At 37.2% G+C, this 14756-nt stretch overlaps 1 protein-coding gene across 4 annotated transcripts in view; it reads right to left on the reverse strand.

Annotated features, from left to right (window-relative positions):
• Positions 1-14756, reverse strand: part of ASAP2 (ArfGAP with SH3 domain, ankyrin repeat and PH domain 2) — an 88023-nt gene that overhangs the window by 36992 nt on the left and 36275 nt on the right. For all 4 annotated transcript variants that reach the window (XM_035542893.1, XM_035542897.1, XM_035542898.1 and 1 more), the window contains exons 4-9: positions 14666-14740; positions 13577-13626; positions 3821-3950; positions 2074-2159; positions 599-674; positions 12-98 (exon numbers count right to left, since the gene is read on the reverse strand). In XM_035542893.1, coding sequence (XP_035398786.1) covers positions 12-98; positions 599-674; positions 2074-2159; positions 3821-3950; positions 13577-13626; positions 14666-14740 — 504 coding nt within the window. The remainder of the gene's footprint in view (positions 1-11; positions 99-598; positions 675-2073; positions 2160-3820; positions 3951-13576; positions 13627-14665; positions 14741-14756) is intronic.

Consider the following 14756-nt stretch of genomic DNA (forward strand, 5'->3'; position numbering starts at 1 on the left):
TGTATGCTCACCTCTTTCTGATCAACCTGGAGTGCTGATTTTAAAATATCTCTAAGCTGCGTTAATTGTCTTCTTTCCTCATCTTGTGCTTGTTTAATCTTGAATGAAGAAAAACACAGGTTAAAAATAGCATTATTGTTTCTTTTTCAACACAGTTCTTCCAAACTTGCTACTTAATTGGTTCATTTTTCTGAGAAATGTTCAGCAAGAATGAAAACACAAAGAGAAAAGATACCATGATAAATTTATTTTCCTTTTTATCTTCAGAAAACTCGATAATGGCTAGGATGTTGCTGGGTTAAGAATTCAATATTGCCTCACACTGTTCTTGTTTCCTTGTGTTCAATTTGAAACCATATGTTGTTTTTCACTTAGTCTGCAAACATTTTATGGTAGAGGCTCTTTTCCTGACATTTTACACAGGGGGGCTCTGAACTGGATCTAAAGCTCCTGGACATGATATTAAAACAAAATTTTACTCAAAAATCTCCTCAAAACTTTAAAATAATACTAAACCAGTCAAGCAACTTGAACAAAAACGTTCACAGTTCTACTGTAAAAAACTAAGCATAAAGAAAGCGAAAGGTTGCTGACTCACTGTATAAAGATCTGTCGACAGTGTCTCAATTGAAGGCTTAAGACTTTCAACTGCTTTTAACCCATCCTGAAAGAAACTTAAAAAAAAAAAAAAGCAGACTTATTAAACCTTACTTTGTATTTTCTATTTAAAAAGTTGCCAAGAGAAGACATACAAATTATGCCATGCCATAAGCTTCAAAACCTTAAAAATTTATTTTTTATTCTTCTTTGACTAATTCACATCTTTATTTCCATCATAGCTTATTCTAACATGCAAAATCCTTAAGTAGATTCAGTACTGACACAACCCACTGCCACATAATTTTTCTTCACTCTCACAACAAATACAGGTTCTAATCCCTTTTTTTCTGATGGCCCAGAACAAGCAAGATTCATTGTAGAACAGTAAAAGCTCTAGCAGGTATAAAATAATTGTGACTTCTTGGAGCCCAATCATTTCACACCCGATGAAATCTTCCCTCTAAAGGAAAGCCTCTTTGCTTCCCAAGCATTATTTACAGCCTACATGCAAACTGTATGCTACATCATACTGTATAATACGTATCAGTGTATTGGCACAGTAATGTTTTCTATTCCAATAGAGAATATTGCAGCTCTTTAAAATAGGTAAGATTTTAAAAATACATTCAAAGAAACCACCGGTATACACATACGATTAAAAAATTGCTGCCACGTTAGCGAAAGAAATACTTTCACTCTGGGAAGAAGACATGAAAGTGACAACACAACACAGCATTTATGTTGTGGAAATTTTATTAAATGGACAGGAGATGAGTAACAAAGCAGGAGTGAAACCAATTTTAAAGCAACATAGTTATACATATAAAAAACTACATTTATTCAGACTGATCTTTTAAGATAAAAATTCACTGATTTTAACAGGCTGACAGGAGCTCTTTCAAGTTTATAGCTATGGCTTTATTGCTATATTATTGATCTGTAAGATTACCATGAAAAGGAACATCATTCTTTGTGTTTTAATACTGAGTCCCCCAATTAATTTGAAAGAAAAAGTGAGATTTTTAAATACAGTTTGATCCCACTGTTTATGCAATTTATTTTCTTTGAGCATAGAATTAATTTAGATCATTGCCAGGTACAAAGGTAAAAAAAAAAAACAACAACCAATGTCAAAACTAATACACCACTAACTAACTGACCAAACTAATAGCTCTTTTTCAGCAGTAGTTTACGAAACATGCCAAATTATTGTGTGGCACTCCTTTGGAACAAGCAATTATATTCTATGGTACTAACTAAAACACATTATATGCTTTGGAATATTGTAAGAAACTCAATTACTGATCTGTTTGACAAAAGCAATTTGTCAAAAGATTTAATGAGACCAATTTAATCTTTCCTTATTTATAGATTTATGTTTTAAAATCCAGAAAAGTATTACAATTATGTCAAAAGCTGAAAGCAAAATATTGTTCCAATTATTGTGTAGGTATAAAGAAAACTAAAACATACTTGCACTGAGCATGAAAATATTTGATCAAGTTCTGAAGTAAGTCCACTCCTTTTTTAATCTTGATTTCATTGACTTTCAGTAGGTACTGTTAAAATAGTAATTCACAAAAGAAATTAATGATTACTACCACAATATTATTTAACATTTTATTTTCAGTTATATTTCAACAAGCTTTAACAGTTCCAGATTTAGAAGGCCTGAAAAGAATATGCCAAACTGTGGCTTCATGGGTTAATCACACGAAAGCAAGAGTTGCCACTGCTGCTTTTTGATACCTTGTGGGGATACTTCACTATGATTAGTTCAAATTGTTACCCTATCCTTCATGACTCTAGTGGAAGCCTCTACTAAAGGAAGCATAAAAGTTTGTGCCGTGAACTTAGGAACCTGTTCTGAAACCTAGCAGCCCATCAAGATATGTATCTCACTGGTTGTTAAATCCATGGCCAAACAGATGTCATTAAACAAGAAAGCAGTTTATTCAAAAAAAAAAAAAGAGGGATTATTTTAACCATCTTTTTAAATCTGCTTTTTGATTTGAACATTTTCTCTGCCAGTTCCTTACACACAGTAATAACAGAAAATTACAGTTTAGCATGATATTTAAAAAAATCTTAGCACTGAGCTACAAAAAAAGTATAATTAGATTGCATTACGCATGAACAAATTCCATATTAAGTGGCAGCTCCTCCCCTGAATGCCATAACACAAAAGATGATGGCCATGCAAGCAGAAGTAAGATTGCCAGGTATTTACAGGTTTGCTTAACTGCCCGTTAAATGTGGGCAAACATTAACTCCTGCACAGATAGTGACCTACAGGCAAAGGGGTGAACATGCTCTAACACATCCGTTTTTCGCTTACCCACATGGGATAACTATTTCACCCCAGATATTTTAAAACAAATAAAATAAAGCTGTATCTAAGTGCCAGCTTTCAATGATGTGGCTTGTCAAGCTGGTTCTGATGAACAGACGACTGGCCTAAATGTATGCACACTAGACAACATTTAGGCAGAAGAATCACCTCTGACTCCTGCTAGTACAAAGTGGAGTTCTAAGCATCTGGTATTGGGTTCACTTTCACAATTTATGGAGAGCTAGCTTTTATTTATGATACAACTTCCAACACATTGCACTTCTGATTTACTAACTAAAACAAAACCAAGTTCCCTTTTATTATTAACTCAGAGTTAACCAAGTATAATCTTCTTTTTTCTGAAAATCAGAAAATATGACATGCCCCAGGATATGCCCCAGCTATTCCAGATTTAAGGTAATTTCAGAGATTTCAAAGATTTCAAAGTGGCAGCATTTTAAAACATCTTGAAAGACAACTGGATTCCATCCTTAGCACTTTTTTTCAGTACCAGCCAATAGTGTACTAAACTCGTGTCTTTCCTCACATAATACCGCAACAGCTGGCGGTGCAGGGAACAATGCAGAGAATGATCTAGGGCTTAAAATAACTTAGAGTGAAGTAGGAGTGTAAAGGCTTATTTATTATCATCTCTTAGCGTTTAACTGAGCTTTGCATTGTTTATTCTGCAATTTACTTGCAAGCGAAATTAGAAAATTCCCTGCAAAGTTAGCACATCAGGACAGAAAAAATGTAATTTAGCAATATGACTCCACTAATATCTTGCTACTTCCTTTTAACATCGCATTTGCCATAAGACAACTATGTTTTTCAAAATGTTCCTAAAAAAGATTAGCAGAGTAATACCGATTTCATGTTGAATCTTACCTCACACATCTGTAACTGGAAGAACCTTCTCTCTTTCTCCATCTCTTCTGCAATTTCAGCTCCACTTATTTCTGTACGGATCATCCCGTGAAGCTTAGCATGCTCTTTTTTCTCCTTCTCTATTTTTGTACTACAAGGCAAAGAATCAGTCAGTGAAGTGCGAAATTCAAAGCCTATCAGGAAATCTGATTATTTGCAAAGTCTACTGGCAGACGCAGAGCCAAACCCTTGCAGCTTTGCATACGACTTACTTCCAGATGCCATTTCATTTGAAATTTGACAATGACTAAAGATCAGCAATGACATGCAGTAGCTGAAATCTAATTCAATCATCTGTTAAAATAATTTCCTGACATAATCTAAGAGAAGATCCTAAACGAGAGGAAGAGACTCGGTTCTTGTGTTGAAGAAAAAAAATCCATCTACAAAGTAATCCTCCTACATTTTCAATTAAAATTCATGCTTAATCCCAGCTGACCAAACACTGGTTAACAGAGTTCAATTATGTCACCAGATTTATTGAGTCTTGCCTGTCATCAAGTCATCTTCTATATATACAGGGTTTCTTAAGCCAAAATCACAGTTGCCATCTCTACTTGCTACTGAGCCAGTTGGCACCGGGAATGCCGGCCAGCCGGCTGCGTTGCAGACTCCAGAAGTCTGCTAGACCAGCTGTCCTAATTCCCTAAAAGTTTCCACGAACATTTTCCAAGAGCTCTGAATAAAAAAAGGTTCTCCTGGAGAATATAAATGAATGGCCGATGCCCACAATGAAGCAGAACTCCCCTACAGCATTTGTTATAATTATTCTTCCTGTTATTACTAAAGAGTAGCATAATTTTATTACCCAGTTAGCCCAGCCTGATATGGAAAAAAGATACTAATAGAACAAAATACGTGAGGGCATTCACTTTTTGGAGACTTCTTTTGTCACTCGTACAGCTTAGAAGCAGAAAATTCTGAAGAGGGCTTCCTGAGGAAATGCTATCCTGCTTTTGGACGAGAGGAAGCACCACACAGGAATACAGGAAGCGGACGAGAGGCCCAAATAACACACGCACTGTCACACCTCCTCTTGGGCAGTCAAGAGTCTCTCAGTTCTCTCTCTGAAGAGATGACGTGTCTCAAGTGCTCTCTTAACCTGATGTTAACATTGCCCTAATAGTTTACGGGGAAACATCCTAGCTGGTCTGAGGACGTCCAGTCAGCAGCATATTCCGCACTTCTCAAGAATGAGAAACTATCTCCTCTTACACCTCGAGCAGCAAGGGAAAACTAGAATTAATCCCATTAATCCCACAGCATTCCCACAGGGAAATGTTTTGAAAGGCCATTCACAAAGCCCCATTACTCTCACATCACCGGCAGGCCCAGCAGAGCCAACCCCTTGTAGCATTTCAGCAGCCAGCACATCCAGCCAACGTTACGCTCCTTCTTGGCACATCAAGTTCTCCAGGAAAGGGATGTTCTGAGGAAAGCTCCTCTCCTTTGAAATAAATATTCTGAAAATCTTCATTTGCCTGAAGAAAAACTCAAGTCCAGAATGTTCTATTTTCTTAAAAAAAATAAAAATAAAAAAAATCTATACTCTTACTTACTGTCAACGTGCCATTTTGTAGCCATAGAAAACTGAATCTGAACAAAAGAATTAAGCAGACACCAACTGTGAACAAGGACAATATACCACCATAAAAAAGAGTCACTGAGAATGGCAAATATGCGTCTCCTTTCCAGCACACCAGGTGAAAGTTAACATTCTGGGATCCCTGATAGTTCTAAAAAAGCCAAACCTCAGAGCAAAGATCCAGGATGGTTTCAGTGATCTCCGTTTCCACATTCATCTAACAATGCACGAGGCTGAAGAATTCAATGAAATGTGATTCAAGTCTAATAACTGTCAGCTACTAGTGTTTTTATTGTTTATATAGAACAATAGACATAACCATGCCTAAAATTAAGAGCTTATTTACACGTCATGAGGCATTTATAAATGTTAGTTCAACCAGAATACCACTAACTCCCAAAAAGTCAAACAATAAGGACAATATTACAGCATTGTTTTCAGAAATTGAATTCCTTTTCAAGAATAGGCTAGACTCAGGTGGAAGGACTACCCTTTGAAGGATAAGCATACTCTCCCAGGTGTAAGGTAGTTAAACCAAGAATAAAGCATACCAACATACACCAAATAACTCAGGGAAACAAGACATCCTTGAAGCCATTTGATGGAGCTTCACTTGCATTTTTGTAGCAACTACAAGTTTCCACAAAGTAAAAGGGAAGCTAGATTTGGAAACAAACTCAGAGGTGAGACACCAGATAACAGGTAGCACTTCGGAGGATGAGGTCTTTGCAAATGGTTTCACAGCTTCAACAACTTCAGTGATGCTTTAAAACAACAACAGAATATAAACTAAACTCTTGGCAACAAGTACCAGAAGTACACAATGGTATATTTCATGTTTCCATTTCCTTTTTGTTCATGCTTTCAGTCTCCAACTACCTTTTCAGCTCTGTAATCCGAACGTAACCTGTTCTGTTGTTTTACAGTACCATGCCATTTCCTCTCTGATCCTGTTTCTAGGGAAACAAAGAAACCATGTAAGGCAGTGCCACATGCAAATCTTCTGGGTGCTAAGGTTTAGCTGTGTTTCCTATCAAATTGCAAGGGGCAAGTCCGCGTCTGGCAGCATCAAGCGGCACTGCACTGTGACATTAATCAAATCCTTCTGGCAAAGACATTTGTACGATGTACCGTAATGGGGTTTCAAAATATTATGACATATTCAGGTTTTTCAGGTAAATCAATGAAACAAAATAAATAAGAAAATAGGGAAAAGTCTCAGAAAATCTTTTAGGAGCAGTAAGAAAGAAGCAAGTGTTTTGTAAAATTGCTGTTCTTGAAGCTCATGCTGCACATATTGCAGATATAGACGGACCTTGCTGACTAACATTAAAATCTGAGCATCCTTCAGCCCATTTACAACACAGCTGCACATGACTAATATACAACGAGCTCTGACGGGGTAACAGACAAGTACAGCTGAAACACAGGACGAAGAATTCTAACAAAAAAAAGTAGGAGAGAGAAATAAGTGGCCTTGCCCATTCAAGTTTCCCTATATGACAATTTGTAAAGCTCCAACTTGAGGAGCAACTGTTTTTCAGTATAAATTTTAATCTCAAATAAGTCACTTGTGCCCTACATATCATGATATAAACAAACATAAAGTATGCTTTTTTCTTTGCTTTTCCTTTTTAATAAATAAAAAAATAAATCTTTCAGAAGGATGTGACCTGTTACTGTTTAACACGCCTAAGGCTGGCATTTATTTTCCATCAGTGAACAAGGGTAAACACCTGGAACGCCCTGTGTAGACACAGCAGCAGCAAGCTGGCTGGGCAGGAGCTCTGTTTTTCTTCTTCTCCCTCCCGATGTAGCAGCAGTAAGCCAGGCTGAGTCTGGGTACACAGGTGAGAAGGTGCAGAACAACAGCAATACCACTTGGAAAGCTCAGGGGGTGCACTTTTGAAAACAGAGTGCTTCCAAGGGCTATTTTGTTTCACAGAATAGTGTTACACATTCTCCCTCCGAGTATCCTTTCTTCGTCCAGTCTACCTTTTCAGCCTGACTCTGCAGCTTCAGCTCTGGCATTCTGGTCTTGCAGTGGGAGAGCCTCCAACTGATTTTATCCTACTGCCTGGCAAGGCTGACAGCAAAGCACCACCTACCATCTCTCCTATCACCCAAGTCCTGAAAAGAGAAGCAAGTCATCTCCAGCTTTTCTCTTTCACTCATCCTGCTCTGGGAGGTGGGGAGAAGAGGGCAGAATGAGAAAAACGTGTCCAAATCTTTCCAGTATTTCATCCATTATATATGCAGATTCATTCAAAGCTTTTGCCATTTAATTCAAAAGTATTCTCTTTCTAAATAAAAATACTTCACATGAAATCCCAGGCTCAAAGCAGTTTATAAAAGCTACCTCACTTAGCACTTACTTTCTATGCCACTGTTTTCAAGATTATTTGTCCTCCAATTTGCCTCATGTACATACTTTAAAAGAAAACGTGGCAGAAGTATCCATGATCTATGCATATCAGTGATCTATTGAGTCAAGGTACAGACCTGAAGAAGTAATTTGAGAACAGCTCGTGGAAGTTTTTGGATACTATTTTTAAATATTGCTCAAAAAATGAGTTTAACAGACTGGAAACATCATCACTTAATAACACATAGCTATGCAGACACCTTTACAGAAGACTGTAATAAGAACTTGTTCATTCTCCTATTGACTTCAGATGGTTCAGAAGCAAATCATTTATGATGGCTATATCTAGAAACGCGTGCTTGCATTCCTGCACAGTGATGTAATGCACTTCAGACTACTGCCTTGATCTCATAATCCCACAAGCACATTCAAACAACTTGTTTTATTCACTCAAGTGTGCATAACAGACTCCATGCCTCGCTTCTAAAAGGGGAATGGCAAAGGAGGAAAGGGAGCCAGCCAGACTTCCCAAGAAAAGCTTGTTAGTTTTCATTAAGCTTTAATTTTTCATAGCATTAGCACAGCACTTATTAGACTTCTGAAGATAATATATATTCACAGGCCTAAAAATAAAGTCATCTTTATAACAAAAAAGATTAACATTTTTTCTTTTCAGGAAAGACAGGTTTGTGTGTGGAATACAGACATGGCCATACAGCTAAAAAAGGCGTAAATAACATGCTTCGGTAAGTTTCTGGTTGTGTCTCCTGTACAAAAGCAATACAATACCTACGTCGAACTCTACCACAACAGGACTGATCAAACTAAAGAACATGGGTGAAATCTGGCTCCCTGCCTTGTTGGGTACGGTCTGCCTGCTGGAAGCACGAGCAGTTGTTATGACGTACGCTCCTTCCCCATATGCTCCCCCGGCGTGCCTGCCATTAGTGTTTAAGTACATGGGGGAAAGCAACTGCCTCATCACAAAAAGAGCCCCGTCTGCACCAGTTCCAGTCAAAGACACAGACAGACTAGTCCCACTGCTGTCCCACAGGGGAAAGACAGCGTTTTCCTGCTCACATGGGCAAAACAGAGTCTAACCGAGGTCTAAGAGAAATACACTGCTTTGAACTACCCTTAAAACCATTTAAAAATCTTCAGGGCTACAACTGGAGCATGCTAATGACAGATGGTGAGGAAAGATGAATTATTCACGAATGTCACCTCAGGATATTCCCAATTTTTGATTAAAGTAGGTTGGCATAAAGCTTTGAGTTACTTGCTCCTCTTACTCCCTTATTCAAGAACAATTCCGAAGTATAAGGCCTTCCTCAGTTACGTCAGCTAAGGCGATCTTGAGGAAAATACTACAAGGATTTAGGTATCTACAGGGAGATAATAATAATAATAATAATCAACACTGCATAATAATCAACATTGATGGATGGTCATCCAAGAGTTTAAGAATGGATCTTAACATTACTCTCCCAAACAAGACTAGTTATATAAATATTTTTAAACACACAATTTCATACAGAGCTTGAAGAAGCAGTTCAGAAATTGTTATGGGAAAGAAGGGGAAAAAAAGCAATTTTGAATTAACCGAATTTCTTTTCAAATAAGCCAAATTTTTATTATTTATATTAACACCTGCTATGTCATCAAAAACATGCAAGTGAGATGAAATACTAAGGCAAATAAGTTGTCTTTATAAGGAAGAATCCGAAGTATTCTGCTTATCAAGCTGAAGAATTGGATAAGAATCTCCTTATCATGGCAGAAATCAGGGCGAAGTCATCGTCACTTCTCCACAGACTACGAAAATACCACTGTTATTTGGTGTTTAGCTTCACAGGTCTGAACTTGTGACTTGGAAATGAAGACCAATGGTATGATTTTAAGCATATGGTAAAGAGAGTCAGGCAGACAAAACCAAAAGGCTGCCTAGAAGCCTTGAATGGTTAGTTAACCCAAAGGGAAAAGAAAAAAAAAAAAGGTGAAAAAAAAAAGATAGAGATTCGAGAGAAGTATCACTGGAAAATCTAGCTAACTAAGCATAATCCTAGTACTGGCTTTAAGCACAGTCCAAACCAGGAGTCGTCCAACAGACTGAAGAAGACTGAGCAAACCTGCAGCTATCAACACCACGCCACTCCAGCAGCACAAGCTGTAGGTCACTGAGGTTAGTCCTTGGCCTTTTTTTTTTTTCTTCCCCCTTTTCTTTTTTTGAGGCAGAGGCTGTGTGGATACTACTAAAAAGAAATTCAACACGATTAAGAATTCTTGAAACAACTCTGCATTCCCTCACTGCTACGGATGACCGAAATGCACAGATATAAGGAAGTTCAGATCCATTAGGAACAGCCACAGAATCAAAACAGTCATTATCTCTAGAAACCTCAGTGGCATACATAATAGCAACTCCAGCAAACCAGAAAAACTTCATGGTTTTCCTATGTCCAAAACTTAGTAGATGATAAAAGCTGACCTCAACAAGTTCAGACTCAAATTAACATTCTCACCCGAGCTTCAAAATCACATCATTAAACTTGCAGCATGAGATCTGTAGAGGCCAAGGCTCAATAATAATAGCTAGTAACATCTCAACTTGTCTGGAAATTGATCTTCTACATGAGATAGTTTGACAAATCCCACAGTCCTCCTGCAGAGGCAAGGGTGTCATGTCAGTGAAGATCTGTTCTGAATTTAGTTGAACAAAACTAGAGAGAATTGATCTTCTCCTTGGTAGAAATGAGGCAGATTGCACAGAAAAATAATATTTCTTGACTGTCAAACTTAAGCCCCAAAAAGCTCTTGCAAAACAACAACCAAAAAAATAGTCACAAAAAACCTTTGAAGAATTTGCCTGTAAATGGCATTCCCAGGCTCCCTATCCCAAGCCTCAAGCAGATGATCCTTTGGTCTTGATCAAAGTGAAGGAGTCCAACAGGCTAGACGAACAGCTTTAAACTCTAGAATACTGATGTGGAGCTTTCATCTAACTGCTTAAAAAGCTAGCAGTTAAAAACACAGCAACTGCACCAAGCCACCACCCAGAAGTATCAGAGAAAATGGTAATGGATCTGAAAGAATTTCCTGATGTACATGTGCTACTTTCAGGTTTTGGATGCTGAATAAACTGTGACATAAGTAGTTTAGAAATCAGCACTGTCAAGGAAATGTGTTTCATTTGTTAAAGAATCTTGCAAAAACTAGAGAGGTAACTTGGAAAGAAGTATCTCCTTACAGCAGAGAAAAGAACTGGTCTGGGATCAAAAACGAAGCGTCTTGTTTCAAAGCAAAGACAGAATGCAGAGTTTTTACAAGACAGTTGCTTAAAACGAAAAAAAAAAAAAAAATAATCTCAAGATCTCATACCAGCAGCATTGGATTCGATCCCACAGAGAAAATAAATACAATGCCAACATTGCATTTTCAGGTGCTGAATGTAACAATGTATGCAAAACATTTTTTCTAGGTATCTACTGTCTTTAAACTCAAATGAGATTTCCCAAATACACAGATTCAAGTACATTTCCTATGGACATTTTAATTCCTCAAGTACTTAACTAAGATTTTTTGAAAAAGGAAAATATTTCTAGAGTATGCAACTCTGAAACATATCACCTGCTACTATAAGCAAACCGAGGATCAAAGCACAAATCCTTACATCACTGGAACATGCTCACCCTCGTGAATATTCCATGAGAAATTCTAAAAACATCCGAGGTCTTGGTCCACTAGGAACAGAGGGTTCTTGGTGTGTGTCCCAGCAGCCTGCACACGTATTTATTTTCAATTCTGCACATAAGCTTTGTGGGACATCACTATGAATGAGTTATACATAATTAAAGAAGCTTTCAGATCCAGTAATCAAGCACAAGTAGACAATATCAGGCTAAATTACACGGGTGTTCCTTACAGCCCATCCTCAGAGACAAACTACTGACATGGGCAACGGTTAGAAATCTTAATTACTCCAAAAGCTGAAAATTGGCAGGGCACCAAACAGGATCATTCACTGAAATTAAGAACAAAAAGCACTGGAACAATCACAATCTTGACACAGTTACAGTCTTCCAAGGATTCGCGCTGGAGGTTTACGTTAACGTTTCAGAATATCTTGTTACAAAAACCCAGCTATAGACAGGCACTTTCACCTACGTAACACCGCCAAGGTCCTCCTCAAAAATCAAGCCTGGAAAGCAGTAATTATACCTTTTTCATTGTTATTCACAAAAGGAATAATGAGATTTATTTAATTTGCTCAACTTGTTGCTTTCGTGAATAAACACCCTACAGGAACCACTTCTGAAGAATGTCTGCACATGACTTCAGACAGGCCAGCTCAGTAGGCACCAGAGAATCATTACCTTTTGTGTGACTGCAAAAAGAAAAAAAAATGGTGCTAGATTCTCAGCCAACCTAGGCAGCCAGGGATCTATGTGATTCTTCTGGACCTGAATCATCAGAAATGGTCTGATACGTGTGGAGCTGATGACCTCAGAAGATCAAACATGCTGGCTGGATAACTGACAAAGCTCAACTGATAGTCACAACCCAGGTAATATAAGGAATAAAGTAAGGAAGGAATAAGGAATAAGTAAGTAAGGAGTAAGGAATAAAACCCACTACGAAATTCTACTTCAGAGACTACCAGCTGTGCTGACACAATTGACTTGGCCAACCCAGGAATTGTAACTACTCCTGAGAAAGGGCACTAAGCCATTTACAGATATATGAGGTACCAAAATTAATTGTTTGATCTTAGGTGTCAAGCTTTGTTGACTTATTTGATTCATTTAGTTGGATACAGTGTGCAGTACACCTGCTGAGAGCATCCAACCTTGTCAGGAAACGCAGAAAACATTCGTATCTTTAAATAAACGTCACTAAATACATGTAGTACAGTAAGGTTCCTGGTACTGGACTGATCTGGAATTGCAAACTGTTTTGGAGCCATACCAGTAAACAAACTTACTCCCACGCCATCCTCACAACTTTGTTGGTAAGTGCCAAAGGCTCAGCAGCCACTAAGCCACTATAGACCTCAGCTTTGGACACAAGTCTCATAAGACCTACTACAGCCAGAGACATTACATATGGTTTACGTATTCTTGACTTTTTTTTTTTTTTTTTTAAGACTTTTGAAAACACATGGACATTTCTTCTGTGCTCTTCTGACTAAAGAAACTTGCTAACTACAGTGAATTAGTTCACGAAGAGGAGGAGAAAAATACCAACAAATCCTTAAAATGACATCAAGAAGTACAATTACATTGCTATACTTTTGGTACTTAAAAGATGAAAACACAGGGTGGATAACTTCTCCTTTTTAGTGTTCTCCAAAAGTAGAGGAAGACAGAAAAGCTAGTTGACTTTCACATGTAGTAGATTCAGAGTACTAATAAGGACACTATTAAAAAAATAATAATAATCTTTCCCAATCAAAATAGAACTTCCCCAACTTAAGTAGAAGAACATGTAGCGGGAGATTATGCTGATTACTTGGAACTTCATTAAGCAAACAGTTCTACCAGAGAATGGCATTAATGGCATTAAACAAATATATATATATTACTCGTGAAGTAAGTTGTTTATTACACAACTTGAAATGGTTGTGTTTATGCACTACAGCTCCTTTTTTTTTTTATCCAAATAAAATCTTCCCAGCTAGGACTTCTTTCTAGGACCTTAATTCTAAATAACATCCTTCCTAGATTTCCATTATACTTCCCATCTATATAAAAGTTTAAAAGATACATACACTTTTGTTTCATAGTCCTTCCAAGCTTTATCAAAGGGTTTTTTCAGGTCCTGTCAAAAACAAAGAGAAATAACAATGCAGTTACTTATTTATGTGAAAGATACTATAGACCTAACTATGAATCTTTGCCTTTTGCAATGCCTACTAGAACAAGGTATTTTGCTTGTTCCTGCACAACTCACCTAAGGACTGTGTAAAAGTAATCTTGCACATCGGATTAATACATTCAGATTTTTAAAAGCATCTCTAGGAGTTCACATGAGCTAGGTCCTTCAACAATTATGGAATTAATTAAAGCAGCATTTGATTATTTTCTCAAAGCAGGGGCATGAAGCTACACTGTATGAGGGGCACTTATTTTGACACAGAAAAATAGAAGAACAAGAGGAGCGAAATGTGGTAACTAACACAGAGGTCATAAGCATATCTTAATAAATAATCTTTTCATTCTCCAGTAGCTTACAGAGGCCATTTTTAGTCTGTGTACATTTTCGTTCTTCCTTCAATGTCTTAGAACAATAGCTGCCAGTTGCTTCCTGTTTGCTCAGTAGTAAATGAAGCGTAAGCCAAATAAGATTGTTGGCTATAGGCTTTGAAATTTATTATAAACATATTATCGTTTGAGTTCTAAGTTATTATTACTTCAAATAGGAAATATCTGCAGGGCACAAGTAGGTTTAATCTTTGTTAAGAAAAATGCCATGCTCATTCAGCATAACGTGCATTTCTTCCAAACCTGTAAAGTTCCGGGCATGTTTAGAATGCTAAGGAAATATATTGATGAAAATCCTTTAAAACACTACCCCCCTTCACCTAAGTAAGCATCTGTAAATTATAGTTCTTACACCTCTTTCTCTGCTTATCTTCTGTATCTCAGAACTGCTTTTAAAGCTTCCAAATGTTTTGTATATGTAGTCACAACAGCATGCTGTATGTGAAACCACAAATAGAAAGGATGACTCAATAATAAAAATGCATTATTTTGTTTATTAAGCTAAAAAGATTAAAATCAAATAAAATTAATATATTAGCTACATGTATTTATTATATGAATGACAATTTTGTACATAAATAAGAATATAAACATACCCCTTTTACTCCTTTCAGATCTCCCTTCAGCAAACTGTCCAACGGAAAAGTGATTATGTTGTTCATATTCTGAATCTATATACAGGAAAAG

The sequence above is a fragment of the Cygnus atratus genome, chromosome 3 (genome assembly GCF_013377495.2).
Source record: "Cygnus atratus isolate AKBS03 ecotype Queensland, Australia chromosome 3, CAtr_DNAZoo_HiC_assembly, whole genome shotgun sequence".
Taxonomy (NCBI): domain Eukaryota; kingdom Metazoa; phylum Chordata; class Aves; order Anseriformes; family Anatidae; genus Cygnus; species Cygnus atratus.